The sequence below is a fragment of the Pristiophorus japonicus genome, chromosome 1, assembly GCF_044704955.1.
Source record: "Pristiophorus japonicus isolate sPriJap1 chromosome 1, sPriJap1.hap1, whole genome shotgun sequence".
NCBI classification, from domain to species: domain Eukaryota; kingdom Metazoa; phylum Chordata; class Chondrichthyes; family Pristiophoridae; genus Pristiophorus; species Pristiophorus japonicus.
The window spans coordinates 495,850,138-495,872,561 of NC_091977.1; the positions used below are offsets into that span (position 1 = coordinate 495,850,138).

General features: G+C 43.9%; 1 protein-coding gene across 4 annotated transcripts in view; it reads left to right on the forward strand.

The window, feature by feature from the left end:
- LOC139277237 (KH domain-containing, RNA-binding, signal transduction-associated protein 3-like) overlaps positions 1-22,424 on the forward strand; it is a 403,185-nt gene that overhangs the window by 230,600 nt on the left and 150,161 nt on the right. For 3 of the 4 annotated variants that reach the window (XR_011596058.1, XR_011596060.1, XM_070895430.1), the window contains exons 3-4: positions 11,182-11,298; positions 16,165-16,311. Coding sequence is in view for 1 of the 4 variants with exons in the window: in XM_070895430.1 (XP_070751531.1) it covers positions 11,182-11,298; positions 16,165-16,311 (264 nt within the window). In the remaining 3 variants the exon portion in view is untranslated. Of the gene's footprint in view, positions 1-5,749; positions 5,872-11,181; positions 11,299-16,164; positions 16,312-22,424 lie in introns of those variants that run through there. The other variant, XR_011596061.1, reaches the window with a different exon arrangement.

The following is a 22,424-nucleotide window of genomic DNA, read 5'->3' on the forward strand; positions in this document are numbered from 1 at the left end:
AGGAGTAGGCCATCTAGTCCCTCGAGCCTGCTCCGCCATTCAATAAGATCATGGCTGATCTGGCCGTGGACTCAGCTCCACTTACCCGCCCGCTCCCCGAAACCCTTAATTCCCTTATTGGTTAAAAATCTATCCATCTGTGACTTGAATACATTCAATGAGCTAGCCTCAACTGCTTCCTTGGGCAGAGAATTCCACAGATTCACAACCCTCTGGGAGAAGAAATTCCTTCTCAACTTGGTTTTAAATTGGCTCCCCCGTATTTTGAGGCTGTGCTCCCTAGTTTTAGTCTCCCCGACCAGTGGAAACAACCTCTCTGCTTCTATCTTGTCTATCCCTTTCATTATTTTAAATGTTTCTATAAGATCACCCTTCATCCTTCTGAACTCCAACGAGTAAAGACCCAGTCTACTCAATCTATCATCATAAGGTAACCCCCTCATCTCCGGAATCAGCCTAGTGAATCATCTCTGTACCCCCTCCAAAGCCAGTATATCCTTCCTTCAGTAAGGTGACCAAAACTGCACGCAGTACTCCAGGTGCGGCCTTACCAATACCCTATACAGTTGCAGCAGCACCTCCCTGCTTTTGTACTCCATCCCTCTCGCAATGAAGGCCAACATTCCATTTGCCTTCCTGATTACCTGCTGCACCTGCAAACTAACTTTTTGGGATTCATGCACAAGGACCCCCAGGTCCCTCTGCACCTCAGCATGTTGTAATTTCTCCCTATTCAAATAATATTCCCTTTTACTGTTTTTTTTTCCCAAGGTGGATGAGCTCACACTTTCCGACATTGTATTCCATCTGCCAAACCTTAGCCCATTTGCTTAACCTATCCACATCTCTTTGCAGCCTCTCTGTGTCCTCTACACAACCCGCTTTCCCACTAATCTTAGTGTCATCTGCAAATTTTGTTACACTACACTTTGTCCCCTCTTCCAGGTCATCCATGTATATTGTAAACAGTTGTGGTCCCAGCACCGATCCCTGTGGCACACCAGTAACCACCGATTTCCAACCCGAAAAGGACCCATTTATCCCGACTCTCTGCTTTCTGTTCGCCAGCCAATTCTCTGTCCATGCTAATACATTTCCTCTGACTCCGCGTATCTCTATCTTCTGCACTAACCTTTTGTGTGGCACCTTATCGAATGCCTTTTGGAACTCTAAATACACCACATCCATCGGTACACCTCTATCCACCATGCTCGTTATATCCTCAAAGAATTCCAGTAAATTAGTTAAGCATGATTTCCCCTTCATGAATCCATGTTGCATCTTCTTGATTGCACTATTCCTATCTAGATGTCCCGCTATTTCTTCCTTAATGATAGTTTCAAGCATTTTCCCCACTATAGATGTTAAACTAACTGGCCTATAGTTACCTGCCTTTTGTCTGCCCCCTTTTTTAAACAGAGGCGTTACATTAGCTGCTTTTCAATCCGCTGGTACCTCCCCAGAGTCCAGAGAATTTTGGTATATTATAACGAATGAATCTGCTATAACTTCCGTCATCTCTTTTAATACCCTGAGATGCATTTCATCAGGACCAGGGGACTTGTCTACCTTGAGTCCCATTAGCCTGTCCAGCACTACCCCCCTAGTGATAGTGATTGTCTCAAGGTCCTCCCTTCCCACATTCCTGTGACCATCAATTTTTGGCATGGTTTTTGTGTCTGTGAAGACCGAAGCAAAATAATTGTTTAAAGTCTCAGCCATTTCCACATTTCCCATTATTAAATCCCCCTTCTCATCTTCTAAGGGACCAACATTTACTTTAGTCACTCTTCCGTTTTATATATCTGTAAAAGCTTTTACTATCTGTTTTTATGTTTTGCGCAAGTTTACCTTCGTAATCTATCTTTCCTTTCCTTATTGCTTTTTTAGTCATTCTTTGCTGTTGTTTAAAATTTTCCCAATCTTCTCGTTTCCCACTAACCTTGGCCACCTTATACGCATTGGTCTTTGATTTGATACTCTCCTTTATTTCCTTGGTTATCCACGGCTGGTTATCCCTTCTCTTTCCATCCTTTTTCACTGGAATATATTTTTGTTGCGCACTATGAAAGAGCTCCTTAAAAGTCCTCCACTGTTCCTCAATTGTGCCACCGTTTAGTCTGTGTTTCCAGTCTACTTTAGCCAACTCTGCCCTCATTCCACTGTAGTCCCCTTTGTTTAAGCATAGTACGCTTGTTTCTGACACAACTTCCTCCCCCTCAATCTGTATTACAAATTCAACCATACTGTGATCACTCATTCCGAGAGGATCTTTTACTAGGAGATCATTTATTTTTCCTGTCTCATTACACAGGACCAGATCTAAGATAGCTTGCTGCCTTGTAGGTTCTGTAACATACTGTTCTAAGAAACAATCCCATATGCATTCTATGAATTCCTCCTCCAGGCTACCCCGTGCGATTTGAATTGACCAATCGATGTGTAGGTTAAAATCCCCCATGACTACTGCCGTTCCTTTTTCACATGCCTCCATTATTCCCTTGATTATTGCCCGCCCCACCATGAAGTTATTACTTGGGGGCCTATAAACTACGCCCACCAGTGACTTTTTTCCCTTACTATCTCTAATCTCCACCCACAAAGATTCAACATTTTGTTCATTAGAGCCAATATCATCTCTCACAACTGCCTTGATATCATCCTTTATTAACTGAGCTACCCCACCTCCTTTCCCTTCTTGTCTATCTTTCCGAACCGTCGGATACCCCTGTATGTTTAATTCCCAGTCTTGGCCACCCTGCAACCATATTCCTGTAATGGCCACCAAATCATACCCATTTGTAATGATTTGTGCCGTCAACTCATTGCGGTTCTGACAATGACAGTTGTTACAAGATTGCCCACTACAAAATTAAACTACCTAAAAATCAAATTCAACTTTAATGAAAGCGTCTGAAAATTAATTGAATAGTGTCAAGTCTCTAACGATTTGACTGTGTAAGCTATTTTGAATGCCATTTAAAAAAATCTTAGTGATTTATAAATAATTAAACTTGCCATAGATAAAGCATGCTGATCTAATTCAGATGGGTTAACAGTTGATGCTATTTAAATTAATGTAAATGTTGCTGCACTAATCTACATTGGATCATTCCTTTAGGCTGTCTTGGGTAGCTACACATTTTCAAGCAATCTAATTAAAATAAAGGAATTTTAAAAAGAAAAACAGAGTACTGGAGGTTCCAAAGTAATGAAAGTAGTGTTCCCTACCGAATTGGATTTGTATATAAGTGCCCTCTTAATTGCCATTCGAGACATTGCAGGTTTAGTCAGGGAGGTGCCATGTAATTTTGATAACCTGTCTTTAAATCTGGCTGTTTATTCCTCACTTCCCCAAAATGATAATCACATTTGCTGACATCTCCTGACCAAATAGACTCAGCTAACTCTTGTATCAGAATGCAATAATGCAGAATGTATCATATCGTCAGTGCTAACATTGCTCTTTACCCATAGTTGTATAATTTCTGTTGTTGCTGAAAAATAGTCCTTTTTTAATATGATTAATTTCTCAGGAGAGGAAGAAATTTAAATTTCATCAGTTTCTTTTTCTTAGAAAATTGGCACATTTCTTGTGGAGAGATCAAAAAAGCAGGAAGTCGACATTTAGGGGAAAATTGGAGAAAATAGTAGAAAATTATGTCTGCCAGTCTTTTTATGTGTGATACAAATAATTTGAAGTAAATTTATGTCCTTTATATCTTCAAACACTGTTTACATTCATTTTTTATATCTACTGACATTAATATTCCTAAATTGAACTAAATGTTGGGATGGTAATAGTTAGATCTGGCCCAGGCGTTAATATCAGCATTTCTAGTGTATTTGGGGACTAACCACATTTCCAGCTATCTTCTAGTACCAGTCTGTTAAAACTCACAGAAGCATATGTGGTCCATGGGGGTTGTATACTGGGTGGCCAGAGAAAGTGCGCCTTAGATAATTAACATGGAGATTTCCCAACTTAAATTTCACTATTACTTCCTAAAGGCATTTTAAAACAGGCGGAAAAATTTCATAAAACCGGCAAGGCCTTCACGGGAAACCCTGAATAAATTACATTTTTTATCTCTTGCTACTCCTGTGAAACGCCTTGGGTCATTTCACTACGTTAAAGGCACGATAAAAACAGGGACTGACTATTTGTACTGTACTATTTCTGTCATTCTGCGCCTGCCGTCCTTTTGAGACTCCGCCTCCAATGACTCCCACCCGAAAGTGGGACCCTGCGATCAGTCCGACCACGTTGTTGCTCCGTGGGTTTTTCGATCGAGCTGCTGTTCCTCCGCAAGCCTGCTCCTCCGACCGATCGCCGACCGGGCCACTCGCTGAGCTGCGAGCCCCGAGTCTCCAATCGGGCCGCTGAGCCCCACGCCTCCTGCTGAGCTGCGAGTCCCAAGCCTCCCGCTGAGCCCCGAACCCCCCGTGAGCCGCGAGTCCCAAGCAGCGGTGGTGGGGGGGGAGAGGTGGTGGGGGGGGGGGGCGGGGGGAGGAGGAGAAGGAGAGAGAGAGCCTGGGGGAAGAAGAGAGAAAGAGAGCCTGGGTGGGGGAGGCGGTGGGGGAGGTGGGAGAGAGAGAGAGAGGCTGCGGGGGGGAGAGAGAGACAAGGGTGAGAGAGAGAGACACGGGGATGGGGAGGGGGGATCGTAGGGGAGAGAGGGAACTCAGGGAAGACGGATCACATTCTTCCAACCCCCTACAAGGGACATCGTTGGAGTGAATGATATCCAGAAGTCACGAGACTGTCACTATTCACTTCATACTCAATAAACCTGTTAACAATCCGTACACAATGCCCCATCTATGGGGGGGGGGGAAGGATGCACTTGCGTTAGGGTCAGGCACTTTGGCTGGGGGAGGCATGCACTTGCGCAGGGATGCGGGACTTTGGCTGGCCCTTGCTGTCTTCTGGAGGCTCTGTCCTCTATCGCTTCAGGAAGTCAAAGTGGATCGAGTTACAACTTGCAAAGTCACCTTGCGATGGGCAGTTCCAGTGACACATTCCTGTGAAACTTCAGGGTGTGGCTTATCCTCCAAGGGGATCTGTTGTGTATGCATGCCTGTTTACTGTGTGATGTGGGTAGTTGTGGGCAGGGCCAATAGATTGGGTGGGCTCCTTGTCCACTGTTGTTATGGGGTGGTGGGCAGGGCCACAAGACTGGGTGGGCTCCTTGTCCACCAACTGGGATGAGGGTTGTGTGGTTACCAGGTGTGACCCCTGAGCTTGAGGCTGGCCTCATACATTTCCCCTCCCTCACACACAGACCATGTGGGTGTTACTCTTGTGGGATCCCTCGGGAGGGGGTGGGGGTAGCCACGGCAGCAGTGGGTGGTGTGTATACACTCTGATGTGGGTTGGTGGGCAGGGCCACAAGACTGGGTGGGCTCCTTGTCCACCAATTGGGATGAGCGTTGTGTGCTTGAGGCTGGCCTCATACATTTCCCCTCCACAACCTCCCATAGCCCACCACTGATCTCCTCCCCTGGGCATGACAATAAGGATATGAAAAATGCTTAGGGAGGAAGTATTGTTGTGTATGCATGCCTGTTTATTGTGTGATGTCTGTAACACTGTTATGCAACACTGAATATACCCTTACACTGTACACACCTTGCCTGTACACCAGAGGGTGCTGCTGCTGGAGACCTACGGGTTACCTGCACACTGCAAGTAACCCAGTATAAAAAGGAACACACAGCTTGTTGTCCTCACTCTGGAGCTGCAAGTAAAGGACTACAGGTCTACACAGTTTAAGTATCATACCCTGCCTTGTGGAGTCATTACTAAAGGTGCATACATACACTACAAGATCAATCAGAAGCAAGGGATGGAGCATGTTGACCATTTTGGTAATACAAATAAGCACATTCATAAAAATACAAGTTGTTGTTATTTAGAAAATACATGTGCTTCTTTGTCAACTGAATTCTATGTATTATTGCTCTTTTGCCAGAATGTTTGCATTCTTAGCTCTTTATCCCTTTCTGTTTTATCTCCTAAATACATTTTTGATCTTTCTTAATTCCCTTAACCCTCATGGACGTCTTTTCTTAAATGGTTCAAAGTGGAGAGTGCAAATTAAAGTTCTTAGTTACCAACTATTGTCCTTTAAATTACAAAGAAGAAATGTTATTCAGGTATCATTAGGAGACCTAATTGAGGTGTATAAAATTATGAGGGGCCTAGATAGAGTAGTCAGGAAGGACCTATTTCCCTTAGCAGAGGGGTCAATAACTAGGTGTGGTCGGAGGTTTAGAGGGGACTTGAGGGGACATTTTTTCAACCAGAGGGTTGTTTGGGTCTGGAACTCACTGCCTGAAACCCTCATTTAAAAAGTACTTGGATATGCACTTGAAGTGCCGTAAAGTGCCGTAATCTACAAGGCTATGGACCAAGAGCTGGAAAGTGGGATTAGACTGGATAGCTCTTTGTCGGCCAGCACGAACATGATGGGCCGAATAGCTTCCTTTGGTGCTGTAAATTTCTGTGATGCTATGAACAATCGTAGAACTGGAGTCTTCATCACCTTGTTTGTCTCTCTCTGTCTGTCTCAAGCCCAATCATGTGCTTTCTAAGGCATCTATCAAAACACTGAAGAGAAAGATCAATATATGAAAACAGTAGATGCAGGTTAAAACATTTTATAAACTAAATATGTGGCACAGGTAAGCAAGGCCATAAAAAACCAAACCAAGCACTCGGGTTTATTTCTAGAGGTATAGAATTGAAAAGTAGGGAAGTTATGCTAAAGCTGTATCGAAATTTTGTTAGACCACACTTAGAGTACTGCGTGCATTTCTGGTCGCCCACTGGAGAGGATGCAGAGAAATTTTGCAAGGATGACACCAGAAATGCGAGGTTATACATAGCAGGAAAGGATGAACAGGCTGGGTTTCTTTTCTCTTGAAAAAGGAAAATTGAGGGGTGATCTAATAGAGATCTTTAAAATTATGAAAGGTTTTGATCGAATTGATACAGAGAGAATATTTCCACTTGTAGGGAAGAGCATAACTAGAGGCCATCAATATAAGATAGTCACCAAGAAATCCAATAGGGAATTCAGAAGAAAATTCTTTACCCAAAGAGTGTTGGGAATGTGGAACTCGCTACCACAGGAGTGGTTGAAGCGAATAGTATAATTGTATTTAAAGGGAGGCGAGATAAGCATATGAGGGAGAAGGGAATAGAGGGTTATGCTGAAAGATTTAGATGAGGAAGACGGGAGGAGGCTCGAGTGGAGCATAATTGTGGCATGGACTGGTTGGGCCGAATGGCCTGTTTCTGTGTCGTATATCCTATGTAATTCTATGTAATGTAACCTCGTTAAATTCTCCCATGTTTAACTGCAATGATAAAAGCTTCACTTTTCACACCAGAGAAAGAGATAATCTGTTTAAAAAATTGAATTAGATTTAAATACAAATCTTAAAGTTGAATGTTTGGAACAAATATGCAAATAAACAGGCTCCCCCTGTTTATTTTGCTGTAACAGGAGGCTTAACCTGATAACAGATTGTAGACCAGCATTATCAATGGTTCCGGGAAAGTGGACCATTTATATTTACAGGCACAGCAAGGAAGAACTGCACATTGGCCACTGGGCACACTCTAGTGCAAAAGCGCTTTTAGTGAATGCAATTGGGCTCACTTTCTAAAAGGCCATGTTCAAAACAAAGAGTTAGATTGTTTGGTTGTCGAGATTTGTTAACTAAATTGGTGATTCTGGTAATGTTACTGGTACAGTGGATCAGCGAATGCTAAATGAGTCATTAAATTTCCCTTCCACATGTGCTTTAATGGGCCGTAAATTGCGGTTTCTCTGGGTGCGTACAATGTGCGCGCACACCCGAAGAGGCCTCACAAATGCCCGTTCTCGGCACGCGATGTGCAGGCGCCAAGAACCGGCATTTGCGATACAGATCGCATGCATCAACAACACTCAAGAAACTTGATATCATCCAGGGCAAAGCAGCCTGCTTGATTGGCATCCCATTCACCACCTTGATCATCCACTCCCTCCACCACCGGCGCATCATGTTTGCAGTGTCTACCATCTACAAGATGCACTTCAGCAACTCGCCAAGGTTTCTTCGACAACACCTCCCAAACTTGCACCCTCTACCACCTAGAAGGACAAGGAGAGCAGGTGCATAGGAACACCATCACCTTCACGTTCCCGTCCAAGTTACACGACATCCTGACTTGGAAATATATTGCCGTTCCTTCATCATCGCTGGGTTAAAATCCTTGAACTCCATCCGTATCAGCACTGTGGGGGTACCTTCACCACACAGACTGCAGCGGTTCACCACCACCTTCTCAAGGGCAATTAGGGATGGACATTATCCCACATCCCAGGAACGAATAAAAAAAATATCTTCCCTCCATTATAAGATAGGGAGTGCAGCTGTCTGCTGATGATTCTTCAGTGTTAAGAGCCATTTACAGTTGACCTGATAATGAATCAGTCCATGCCAGCTCATATCATCAAGGTTAGGGTTGACAATTGGTAGGTGACATTTGCACCGTGCCAGGCAATAACCATTTAGAGCAAGAAAGAGCCGAGCTCCTCTGCCTGACTTCAACAACCCAACCATCACCGAGTTCTCCACCAACATCATTTGACCGGAAACTGCATGGACCAGCCATATCAACATTGTGGCAACAAAAGCAGGGCAGAGATTGGATACTCTGATGGATTGTTTACGTCTTCACCCCCTTAAAGCCTCTCCACCATCTACAAAGCTCATGTCAGGAATGCAGTGGGATACTTGCCACTTGTCTGGATCAGCGCAGCTGCAAAAACATTTGAGGCTTGACAACATCCCAGACAGAGCAGTCAACTTGATCAGTGCTGCTGGCATTGAACTGATTACCCACCTCCTCCATCACTGAAGCACTTCAGCAACTCACCAAACTTACTTCGACAGCATTTCCCAGTCCCGTAACCTCATCCACCAAGAAGACAAGGTGCGAGCAATGTCATAGGAACACCTTCTCCTCCAACCCATAAACCATCCTGACTTGGACATCATCGCTGGAATAAAATCCTGGAATTCCTTCCCTAAAGAAAGAAAGACTTGTATTTATATAGCGCCTTTCACGATCACCGGCCATCTCAAAGTTCTTTACAACCAATGAAGTACTTTTTGAAGTGTAGTCACTGTTGTAATGTGGGAAACTAATATCATCGTAGGGGCGCTATAGCCACAAGGAATGCAACGGTTTAAGGAGAGGTCAACCACTATCTTCACAGGGCAATAAATGCCAGCGAGGCCCACATCCTGAGATCAATTTTTTTTTAAACATCCATTCAAAATAAAGCAGTTTGTTTATAATTGGTCCACCCCTCATTCAGGAAACTATGATTACATATATGCTACCTACAGGATGTTCCATAGTATTTCACAAGATTGCTTTGATGGCACCTCTCAGTCCTGTGTCCTCCACTACCGAGAGGGATAAGGACATCAACGTTGTGGGAACAGCATCATTTCCAAGTTTCGCTCCAAGTCACAGAACGTTCTGCCAGATACATATCACTATTACTTCACCATTTTGGGGTAAAAATCATGGGATTCCCAGAGGAATCCATCGTTAAAGCATCATCGCTACTGTGAGCTGGATTTTCAGTGAAGCTTTTTCGGGCGATAATGGCGACGGGGCGGTAAATTTTGCTCTGGGAAATGGTTTGTGTCTGCAGCCACAAAATTCAGCAGCTGGGTCCTGAGTGTGGAGCAGTGCTATAAGGGAGGCATTCCGCACCTCTCTTAGGCACTAGGCCAGCTGAGCAACTGAAAATCCATTGCTAAAGAGCCGGCTTCAGAGCGCCCTAAGAGAGGATTCCCTGGGAAAAATTAAATCGCAAAAAAAAACACAAAAACAATCCCAATCCCTTGCTCACCCTACATAAAGATAAATTGCAAAAATAAAACACAAAAAAACAATTACGCTTACCTCATGTAGTCATTCCTTCCCTCACCGCCGACAGAACAGGTTGGACCACCCGCTTTCCCAGATGGTCCCACTATAGGGAGCTACAGATACCGCTCCAAACAAATTTCACAACAGTGTTGCTCCCGGGCAGTCCTGCTCAGCGCCTCCACAGAACCGACATCAAATGTCCCTTTGGGGCGCTGGAAGCTGGCCATCCGGGCGGTACCCATTTCCACAGCCATTCTGCCCTTTCTGGGCGCGATCAGGCGGCATCAGAATGAATATCCAACCCATTGAGTTTAGTGGTTCAAGAAGAAGGGTCACCACCAGCATCTTGGGACAGCTGTGGATTATCAATGAACGTGACCTTACCAGTATTGTCCATATCTTGTAAGGCATTTGAACTTGCGCCATTAGGTGGGGTTTATTTTGTTAATATCATCGTTCCTTATACTTTCTGGTTGTTGAAATGCTTTGTCAGCTCCAATGTTGCATATGAGTCAACTGAGCAATCCTACAGCACGCCACCTACTTGGGTGAGACTCTGATGCAGGAGAAACAAGCAGCCAAATTAGAGTGCGATTCGGCTGTACTTTCACTTATTTTGTCAGCTAAAGGTGCAACCATAGCCTGCAACTGTTAGCATAATGCAGGTGTAATATTGTCATTTGGTGTAATGTCTGGCATAGATCTAGAGGTGTGAAATTTTAAAAACCTGTCATGTAAAAGATAGAAGACATAAAACTGCATGAGAATGAGAAATGGTCTTTCACCCGCAAGTCTAGTCCTCGCTTATACCATGCATAATCTAGGGTTGAAGTTTTTGATGAGTTACAGATCACCATGAGAGCCAAGAATACATTTCAGTACAATAAAATGGGAAAAACTTTGCTTTGAAGTGATTCTAAAATGTTTCTCTTCTGAAAAATATCACTATCAATAGAAATGCATATCTGGAGCTCCCCTCCCTACCTATTGGTTTCTTTTTCAAATCTATGCTATTTGGAGATGAAACTTACTGGCACCGGTTGAAATAGAGAACAAAAAATGGCAAGCAACTAATTCTTGAGTGAGGAGAGTTTGGGGATTCTGGGTTGATACTTGATTTTTTTTAAAGAGAATCTTGCACTAACTATACTGATAAGTCACTGACCTCCAGGGTATTTTTTTTCTAATAACTATCTGTGCAGTAATACAACTTTTTTTTTCTTCGTTACTTGCAGTTTAACTTTGTCGGTAAACTGTTGGGCCCACGTGGTAATTCTTTGAAGAGGTTACAGGAAGAAACGCTGACAAAAATGTCCATTTTGGGTAAAGGATCCATGCGGGACAAAGCAAAGGTACGTTTTGGTAACATTTTTAGCTCAAAACGACTTTATCGGTGCACTTTTTTCCCTCTTCATTCCCCCCCTTCCCCTCCTGTTTTTTCAAATTATTTCTGACATACTATTCTGAAATATTAATTGCAGTAAATAGAATAGAAGATTAGTTTGCACCATTCTTGTAGTAATTTCTTACAACTGTCTTAAGATTATTAGCACTTGTCTTTGATTTAAAATAACATCTGTAAAGTTTAAAGATCGAGGATCACCATGAGAATCTTAGTTGAAAATCAACAAGTTGCAGGGAATTAAGCTTAATATTAGCATTCACCTTTTTTTGTACATTGTCAATTATTTATATATATTTTTTGTCCAAATAATGAGTGGTGTTGACATTAAGGGTGCTGTCAGGGAAAGGTTATTGCTTGTTATAGTGTGAGTTAGCATTATTAAAAATGTAAAGCTGGATTTCTGCCTGCCACTCTGACCCTGACACATGTAGGTGGATAAGTGTTGATTTATCGATGCAGGGCCAGCTCTGGGGGATATTCGTGACACACAGCGAGCACGATGTTGCTAGGAAACAAAATCTGGCAATGCTGCACCCACTGCAGCACTGGAAGGAGGGAACCACATTTAAATTGATAAAAAGAACCTCGCAGATTTATTTTTAAAATTTCAGTAAAGGCTTTTCATGAACCAAGTAAAGAGTTATAGGCACCTTAAGGAAGGGAGAAGAGCACACTACGAGACCATTTCCTTCCAACATTCTGTAGAGTAGGATTGCTGCCGCTGCCCTAGGGTCTTCCGCCAATCCTCTCGGTGATCCTTCATCTTGACAGCTGGGTAGGGAAGGAAACTAGGCAGGCACCCGGAGCTCCTCCCTGCTGTCATTTATATGCAGGGGTGGAAGGGAAAGAAATCCAGGTCAGTCAGTATCGCGGAGGAAAATTTAGCCCGTAGTTACAGCTGGGGTCTGCTTTGCCATCAACTGTGTAGGCTAATTCAGTCTTGCACAGTCAGGTATCAGGAACCCTTCTAAATCAGTGCCTACAATGATATCACTGACACTCAGTATTTAAACAAAAATACTCAATTAGATACCAAAGATATCTGTAATAATACAAAAGGATGATAATGTACGTGTTTGTGGCTGTCTTTTTAAAATATCCTGAAAGACTTTCATTTCACCCATTCATGAATACAATCAAGTACACCATTTTCTAGTTATTTCTGATATAATAGCCGCAATTTTTAACCCCCCGGATGGGCAGAAAGGGTCGTGTGAGGAGTTAAAATCCTAGTCGCAGCCCAATGATGTCATCAGGGCCACAATGTAATTTTTCAGTCCAGTAGGGGCTGTCCGGCAGCAACAACACACCCCCGGGAGACGCCGACTGGCCAGAAGAGGCCCAACATGTTTTAAAACTTTGCCTGTCTTTGAAATCCTTGTTGGCCAGGTAGAGCAGGTGTGCTCCCCATAGGTCCCTTAAGGACTTGTTGGGTCTCCTCAGCCCTGGCATGCCCATGATTTTCAGGGAATCTCTTGCACTAGCATTCCCCTGATTGTTGACTGAAAATCAAACCTGGCCTCTCCTCCCAACACGATGCGACGGAATCCCCACCAGCTACTGACTATTGCAGGTCATTCCCATGGTCTCCGGCTGAAGTCATATTCCCACTCCCGCTTGCTATCTCGGTGGTCAATCTGGCCGGGTATCGAACAGGATTCTGCAATTATTTATTCAAATGAGGCCGTGCCCCGACCTGGTTTGATTCAACACTCGCTATCAGGCTCCTATAGTGTTCTTAACTATTTGGAGTATGGAAATGTTTTTGTATTATTTGTATTATTAAGATATTTTTTTTTAACATAAGGTAGGCATTTATCCAGTGCACCATCCTAACATCTCTTTGGCAGTCCACAAGATTTTTGGTGGCACTAAAAACCCAAAGGCTCCTTTTGAGGATAGCTTATGTCAACTACAGATTTGCAATTCTAAGACGACTAGGAGCAAAACAGGAGGAAACTGAAAAGTATCCTCTTGTCAAGGAAATGCTCCATCACTGCATCTCTCCATCTATTTAAAAAAAACTTTCATCCAAGAGACAGATTGTGATTGAAGTCACCAGCAAATTTGATATTAAATGTTTATTTTAATTTATATTTGTGGTAACTATGGGCTCAATTTTGTCCAACCCCTTTTTTACGGCGCACTTACCTGAAGTGCACCGACTTTGCGCGCTGGAAAAAAGTCGCCCCCATCCTGACCGCTCTTCCAAGTCCCTGGAGTCCCAGTGTGGCGTGCATTGTGAAGTGGGGGGGCAGAGCAATAGGCCAGCGCAGAAAGCACTGCCGGCAGCTGCGCACATGCTCCTGCCCCCCCAGTGCGTCCTGCGGGCTGTGAGCAGGACAGGATGCTCGCAGCCCCTATCCCGGCCGAAGGGATACTCCGATCTCGCTGCACCCTATCCCCAGCCGAGTGGCCTCCCGCACCGGCCGGCCGGCCCGCTGAGTTCCCGGGCCGAGATAGGACTTCAGTTTTATTTTTTATTTTTTATTTATTGATGGTTGTGCTTGAGAATTTTGATGGGGGGTGGAGGAGAGATTTGGGGGATGGAGGAGGAGAGTTTTGGCGCGCAGGGGGTGGGGGGAGGAAAGAGTGTTTGGGGAGGGGGGGTTGGGGAAAGAGTGTTTTGATGGGGGGGGGTGGAGAAAGAGTGTTTTGATGGGGTGGGTGGAAGGGAGAAAGAGTGTTTTAATGAGGGGGTGGGAACTTTAAAAAGAAAACTTGATTCTGGTATAAAGGTAGCACTTCTATTTTTTATTTGTTATTGAATGCTTAATTTTGTGCTTTGTTTAGTGCTTTGTAAGTCTTGGTGCTTTAAATGTACTAACCTGCGCCGATTTCTTAACTGCCCGCAAGGCTTTTCAGAGCTGGCCACATACGCTGCCCTAAGTCGATTTGGAGTAAGTTTTAGCTGGCCAAAGTGGCATAAATGGCTAAAACTGGCGTAAGTGTCTGGGAACGTCCCGTTTTGAAAAAAAAAACTCAACTAAAAAAAATCGTACCGAACTGACTTATTCTGGAGCAAATTTTGGGGGGAAAATGACATTTTTTAACTTACGCCAGAAAAAACAACTTACTCCAATAAAATTGATGCAAGTCATGGCCAAAATTGGGCCCTATGAAATTAACTTTGTTTCTGTGTGTGCGTGCAGTTGCAGAGGCTCTGAATACTAAGTATAGAACAGTATGTTAGTTCTGGCCTGAAATTTTCTCACACCAGTATAGAAATGTTATTTTTTTTAAATCACAAACATGCTTAAAAAGCAGCTCTGTTCAAAGAATACTCTTCAAAATTCATCCTTAAAGGCTTATATGCAGGCCAATAAAATTGGATGCTGCACATTTTAAGAAGTAATTTCATCCAGTGGAAGTGTTGATTCATTTCTCATTCTATCGGATTGTAACAAGCCAATGATGGAAAAAAAGGAATGTTTTCTTGGGGGAATTAAAATGACAACTTGAGTTTTGATTTGTGTTGTTGTTTGAAAACGTGTTATTTCCATTTCAACTTCAAAAGGTTCTTTTAAATTGGAAAGTTGAGGATTACTTATCCAACAGTGTGGTGGGATATCGGCAGTGCCTTGTAATACATACAGACCAGATGTGCTGAGTTAAGCAGTCTCAACAAGGACTGCAGTTGGCTGATAAATCTGTCCTTAGCACCCAAATGTTAGTGAGTGGAAAATTCAGCCGAGGTTTCCACTATTGCTTGCTACCTATGACCTCTGCTGAGAAGTACACTAGTGTAAATGTTGGATGAGAGAGGGATTGGGCTTCACTGTTAAGTCCTCCAAGGTAAATTTATTACCTAGATTGCCAAATTAAGACTGTATAATTGTGTTAGATAATGGAAGGCTGTGGACATTGTATACTAGCTGGAGAGGAAAAAGCGAGTTCTTTTGTTAGTGTTAGAAAGTTTGTTCCTTTTGTTCTCCTGGGTCTGCAATGCTTATTTTTTATATCTTGAAAGCACATAATCTTGAGGCTTTCATGGAATTCCACTGTAACTGGCAGTACCAGCTCGATGAGCAAGGCTTACTTTTTATATCTTGAAAGCACATAATCTTGAGGCTTTCATGGGATTCCACTGTAACTGGCAGTACCAGCTCGATGAGCAAGGCTTACTTTTTATATCTTGAAAGCACATAATCTTGGGGCTTTCATGGGATTCCATGTAACTGGCAGTACCAGCTCAATGAGAGTGGCATCATGGTATTAAGGAAACTGCTGCCGTCTGGCTGAATCTGCATTCTGTGCAGTTAAAAATGTTGGGAGGAAATGTTCATTTGGATTTAATAAATGCTAAATGCCCACATCTCTCTCGAGCTCCTGTAACATCAGTGACAAAGCTGTAAAGTAAATGAGTTGGCGTTGCACTCTTGAGTGCAGCAACAGTCATAATAGAGGTTGCCGCCAGACGCAGAGACTATTACCTTTCCTGACCGTCCGAATTATCTACCATTGGGAAAGATACTGCTGTGAGAAAATGGTGTTGGCCATAGCTTTCAAACAGCTCTATATTGGAAAGTTTGTACATCCCAAGTTATTTGTCTGTTTTTCAGTGCTGTGGAATCCAACCTGGAATGTAAAAGGGATAGATTCCATCGTTTTTTTGAAGAGTTTCTGCAGTAGAGAGCATAAAATATCAAATGTTACCAAATGCAGTATATACTAAATAAGAGTGTATGAAAAAAGTACAGTTGAATGTATGGTCAGCAGTCACTTTGAAGGTCTAGATCTGATGTTGTTGTGGTGATGGATTAAATAGCTGGCTAATAGGCTTCTTTGTTTCTCTACTTCTCATCTTTTTAAGGAAGAGGAACTAAGGAAGAGTGGAGAATCTAAATATGCACATCTTAATGAAGACTTGCATGTACTGATTGAAGTATTTGCTCCACCATCGGAGGCCTATGCAAGAATGGGACATGCTCTAGAGGAAGTGAAGAAGTTTCTCATACCGGTCTGTATTCAAATCGTTCTTCACACATTTATAAGTTTCATATTGATACATTAACTGGAATTTTACCTGTGCTGAGAAGACAGGATCGGAGGCGGTTCAGCTGTGAAATGATTGACAGTGCCTTAGGACCCCACTGTCAACCCACCCCCATGCTAGTCTCCCAGGTGTCGGGTCTGTCAGCGCTGAACAGACCCGAAACAAGTGACAGGGGAGGCAATTATAGATTATTAAGAGCTTGTTAACAGGCACTTCAAAACTATTTTAAGCTCACCTTTAGATTTTAGGAGTTCGCCAATGGCTTCCCCGCTGCTCAGGGATAACGTCATGTAAGGAGGTCGGGTGTTGCATCAGCATGGGAGGATTTTTGAACTTGACAGCTGAAAATGGTCTATAAAAGCTCCCATTTCATAGGTATCCACTTTCCAAGGTTAGAAGCAGATGCTTACTGCATTTGAAAAACAGATTGAGCTTTATGCAGCTTGCAAGTGTTTGGAGCAAACTCATTGGAACAACCTTTCTCACCATTGACAGATCATTTCTGTCATTTCAACCTCACCTGCCATCTATTCCATCAGCATCAGTGCTCTTGAAAAAATCTCAATTTGGTCCTCAGAATCCCCCACGATCAGCCCCAACACTAGCATCACCAGGCACACCAGCTGCACCAACAACAACACCAACCTTTTCCACAATCAACTGATGCTGCACAGGACAGTGGGCATCAGCACCCAACCACATTGCTGCCCGGGACGCCAGAGATGGCCTCACCATGGCCAGATTTACTTCACTTGACTCTGTACACCCTGGCTCCCACATGATGCACCAGATTGGCACCACCCTACACCAACACCGTAAAGCATCCCAACGATGCCCAAGCCATTCCTTTCATACTCATCACCATTGCAGAGAGTGGTATGTCTCTCCATTCACTGCAACTCACTAAGCCACTTCCAAAATGTAGACACAAACGTGTCCAAGAACACAAAGTGTTGAAAGTAAAAATTTCAATATTTGTCAACACATTAATAGAAAATTTATATGAACATTGGCCAAAACACCCAAGTGCCTACTCTTGTGTGTTGTTAGTTGGTATAGAAACAAGGTGCAGGAGTAGGCCATTCAGCCCTTCGAGCCTGCACCGCCATTCAATCAGTTCATGGCTGAACATGCAACTTCAGTACCCCATTCCTGCTTTCTCGCCATACCCCTTAATCCCCCTAGTAGTAAGAACTACATCTAACTCCTTTTTGAATATATTTAGTGAATTGGCCTCAACAACTTTCTGTGGTAGAGAATTCCACAGGTTCATCACTCTCTGGGTGAAGAAGTTTCTCCTCATCTCAGTCCTAAATGGCTTACCCCTTATGATTGGACTAGGATGAGGGTGAGTTAGAGGGGTGGCTAGTGAGATAGGGAAGTGATAATGTAGATAGAGAGAGAGGGATGGGTGGAGGTGCAAGGTAAGTTGGTGTGAATAAGGATTTGTAGGAGTAGGGAAGGGATGGCAGAATGATGGGGATGTGATGAGTGGCACAGCAGATTGAGTTTGAGTGTGGCTTTTCAGTTATGTTTTGTGATGTACTGAGATCATTTAAAGGTTTGCGCCACTGTTTCCAGATCCCTCTGACGACATCCCTGCTTGTGCCCTCCTGTGCAATGTGCAACCAAGCTGCGTTGGTCTCCTGGGGAGGTCCCTCCGCCCATTGGAAGGGAAGAGAACCTCCCTGCGTGCTGGAACTCCCTCCATTTGAGCTTAGGTGCAGCCGTGCACCTTTGTGCAGTGCTTGTCAGTGTTTACAGCAGCTCATTGCTGTAGAACACTGACAGCACGACTGTCAAAATAGATTTAGACATGGTCCCTTTAAGGAATCCGGCTGAAGATGCATCATCAAATGACGTCATCAGACCCACTTCCTTTTAATTGGACGGGAACCTCGTTGGGTGGGCTTTATAAGCCCAATCAACAGAAAAGCACTTCGACAAAGCGAGATGGAGCCGGCAGCGGCTTTGGACCTCACCACCGACCCCAGCCGCACTGAACCCGCTTCGGTCAGAAAAATCGTGCCCATTGCTTTTTTCTTTTTGAATTATAATTTGAGCATATAATAATTCTAAGAATAGATAAGGAAATGAGAATTTTTTAAGTACAAAAAAATGCCATTGGGTCCAACAAGCTAGATAGGCCTACAATCTGTCTCCTCACCCTATCCCGCTTTGCCTTCTCTCCAGAAACACGTCTAATCACCTCAAGCCGATTTATGCTTTTCATTGACTGGTAACTTGTTCCATAATTCTATTATGGGAAAAATTCCACCTTAATTCCTTCTTACTTTATCTAAACCACCATCAGGTTTAATTGTAATATGATTAACTGCGAACTGATGGGCCAGTACAAAACCCAAGCAAAAAATTGGCTGGCTTGCTGAATGAGTGAAAATTAGGCATGTCAGATCTCGGTTCATTTTTCCTGCTTAATTATTTTCAATTTATGCTTGTTAATGGTAATGCTGTTTGGGCTTACTCTCTGGAATTCCCTCCTTATATATATCTCTTTGTCTTGCTGCTTCTCGTCTTTTAAAATCCTCTTGTTGACTGCCTTCGGCAACCGTTCCTAAATTCTCTCCTTGCTCTTGTATGATTTCTTAGGATAATTTCTTGCATTAAACGCATACGAGTTGCCGTTGTTTAAACAATATTGTTGAACTTTGGAAGAAGAAGATTGTGGATGTTAGTGAGCCTGATAGATTGAGGGAACTGAACTTATACTGGTGAACTGTTAGTCAATCAGGATGTATCAGTTTCATACCTTGATTTTGGATTTAATAGAAATAAAGAAAAGCAATATTTTGCATTATAAAACATCTCATCGCATCCCAAAGTGTATTGCAATAAATTAATTGCTTTTAATGGCATTCAGTGTTATGCATGCAAATACAGAGCCATTGCACACATGTTCGACAAACATCAAATGGTTGAACGACCAAATAATCTGCAGGTGGTGGAGGGAGGAATGTTGGCCTCAGGAATAGCAGAACTCATTTGGGCAGAGTTTTGGTCTACATGCTGTGGAGTTTGAACTTTTTTTTAACAGGATCCCTTGCCCAAATGTCAGCCTGATTGACAAACTTGGCTTCTTGTCGGGCGGGAGTAGGCCGTAACCGCACATTCTCTTAGGCAGTCCCTTGGAGTCGAGGATGACTTGCTTTCACACTAATATGAGTTCTCAGGTGACTGATGAGACCAATGCGGGATCTACAGTCTCTGTCACAGGTGAGTCAGGTGGTGGTTGAAGGGATGGGTGGGTGGGGTGGTTGGGTTGTCATGTGCTCCTTCCCCTGTTTGCGCTTGGCTTCTGCGTGCTCCCGGCGAAGAGATTAGAGGTGTTCGGCGCCTTCCCGGATGCTTCTCCACTTTGAGCGGTCTTGGGCCAGGTATTGCCAGGTGTCGGTGGGGATGTTGCACTTTTTCAAGGGGCTTTGAGCGTGTCCTTGAAGCGTTTCCTCGGCCTACCTGGGACTCGTTTGCCATGTCAGAACTCTGAGTATAGCGCTTGTTTTGAAAGGCTAGTATTGGGCATGCGGACAATGTGGCCTGCCCATCGGAGCTGATTGAGCGTGGTCAATGCTTCGATGCTGAGGATGTTAGCCTGAAGAAGAACACTGACGTTGGTGCGCCTATCCTGCCAATGAATTTGCAGGATCTTGCGGAGGCAGCATTGGTGATATTTTTCCAGTGCTTTGAAGTGCCTGCTGTACATTGTCGATGTCTCTGAGGCATGTAGGAGGGCGGGTATCACTACTGAAGGCTGCATTGGCACACCGAAGGCGGTGTTGGTCTTCTTCATCGACGTCTGCCCTTGTTGACAGTAGGCTCCCAAGGTATGGAAAGTGGTCAACTTTGTCCAAGGCCTTGTCATGGATCTTGATAATCGGGGGCAGTACTGTGGTGGGGGCAGGTTCTCGAGATGTATAAGATTATGAGGGGGCTTGACAGGGTGGATGCAGAGAGAATGTTTCCACTGATGGAGGAGACTCAAGCTAGAGGGCACGATCTTGGTATAAGGGGCTGCCCATTTAAAACAGATGAGGAGAAATATCTTCTCTCAGAGGGTTGTGAATCTGTGGAATTCACTGCCTCAGAGAGCTGTGGAAGCTAGGACATTGAATAAATTTAAGACAGAAATAGATGGTTTCTTAATTGATAAGGGGATAAAGGGTTATGGGGAGCGGGCAGGGAAGTGGAGCTGAGTCCATGATCAGATCAGGCATGATCTTATTGAATGGCGGAGCAGGCTCGAGGGGCCGTATGGCCTACTCCTGTTCCTATTTCTTATATTCTTATGTTCTAATGTGTTATGGATGTTTAATGTAAGGCCAATACTCTTGCCTGCTTCGGTGAAGGTGTTGACGATGGTTTGGAGTTCGACCTCCAAATGTGCGCAAATGCAAGCGTCATCTGCATAATGTAATTCAATGACAGAGGATAGGATGACCTTTTAATCTGGACTGGAGGCGATGGAGGTTGAACAATTTCCTGTTTGTTCTATAAATTAGTTCTACTCCAGCGGGGAGCTTATTGAGGATGAGATGGACTATTGCAGCAAGGAAGATCGAGAAGAGCGGCGATGACCCAGCCTTTTGACCCCAGTCCGCATGTGTATTGGGTCTGTGGTGGATCCATTGGTCATGATCACGGCTTGCATGTCATTGTGAAGCAGGCGGAGGATAGTGACAAACTTTTGAGGGCAGACGAATTTGAGAATGGCACTCCACAGGACACAAATAACCTTCCAGAAATACTAGGGGACTGAGGGTCTAGTGAGAAGGAGGAACTGAAGGAAATCCTTATTAGGTGGGAAATTGTGTAAGGGAAATTGATGGGATTGAAAGCCGATAAATCCCCGGGGCCTGATAGTACTTAAGGAAGTGGCCCTAGAAATAGTGGATGCATTGGTGATCATTTTCCAACAGTCTATCGACTCTGGATCAGTTCCTATGGACTGGAGGGTAGCTAATGTAACACCACTTTTTAAAAAAGGAGGGAGAGAGAAAACGGGGAATTATCGACTGGTTAGCCTGATATCAGTAGTGGGAATATGTTGGAATCAATTATTAAAGATGAAATAGCAGCGCATTTGGAAAGCAGTGACAGGATCGGTCCAAGTCAGCATGAATTTATGAAAGGGAAATCATGCTCGACAAATCTTCTAGAATTTTGTGAGGATGTAACTAGTAGAGGGGACAAGGGAGAACCAGTGGATGTGGTGTATTTGGACTTTCAAAGGGCTTTTGACAAGGTCCCGCACAAGAGATTGGTGTGCAAAATTAAAGCACATGGTATTGGAGGTAATGCACTGACGTGGATAAAGAACTGGTTGGCAGACAGGAAGCAGAGAGTCGGGATAAACGGGTCCTTTTCAGAATGGCAGGCAGTGATGCAGGGCTCAGTGCTGGGACCCCAGCTATTTACAATATACATCACTGATTTAGATGAAGGAATTGAGTGTAATATCTCCAAGTTTGCAGATGACACGAAGCTGGGTGACGGTGTGAGCTGTGAGGAGGATGCTAAGAGGCTGCAGGGTGACTTGGACAGGTTAAGTGAGTGGGCAAATGCATGGCAGATGCAGTATAATGTGGATAAATGTGAGGTTATTCACTTTGGTGGCAAAAACAAGAAAGCAGAATATTATCTGAATGGCTGCAGATTAGGAAAATGGGAGGTGCAACCAGACCTGGGTGTCATGCTACATCAGTCATTGAAAGTTGGCATGCAGGTACAGCTGTCGGTGAAGAAGGCAAATGGTATGTTGGCCTTCATAGCTAGGGGATTTGAGTATAGGAGCAGGGAGGTCTTACTGCAGTTGTACAGGGCCTTGGTGAGGCCTCATCTGGAATATTGTGTTCAGTTTTGGTCTCCTAATCTGAGGAAGGACGTTCTTGCTGTTGAGGGAGTGCAGCGAAGGTTCACCAGACTGATTCCCGGGATGGCAGGACTGACATATGAGGAGAGACTGGATCGACTGGGCCTGTATTCACTGGAGTTTAGAAGGATGAGAGGGGATCTCATTAAAACATATAAAATTCTGACAGGACTGGACAGGTTAGATGCAG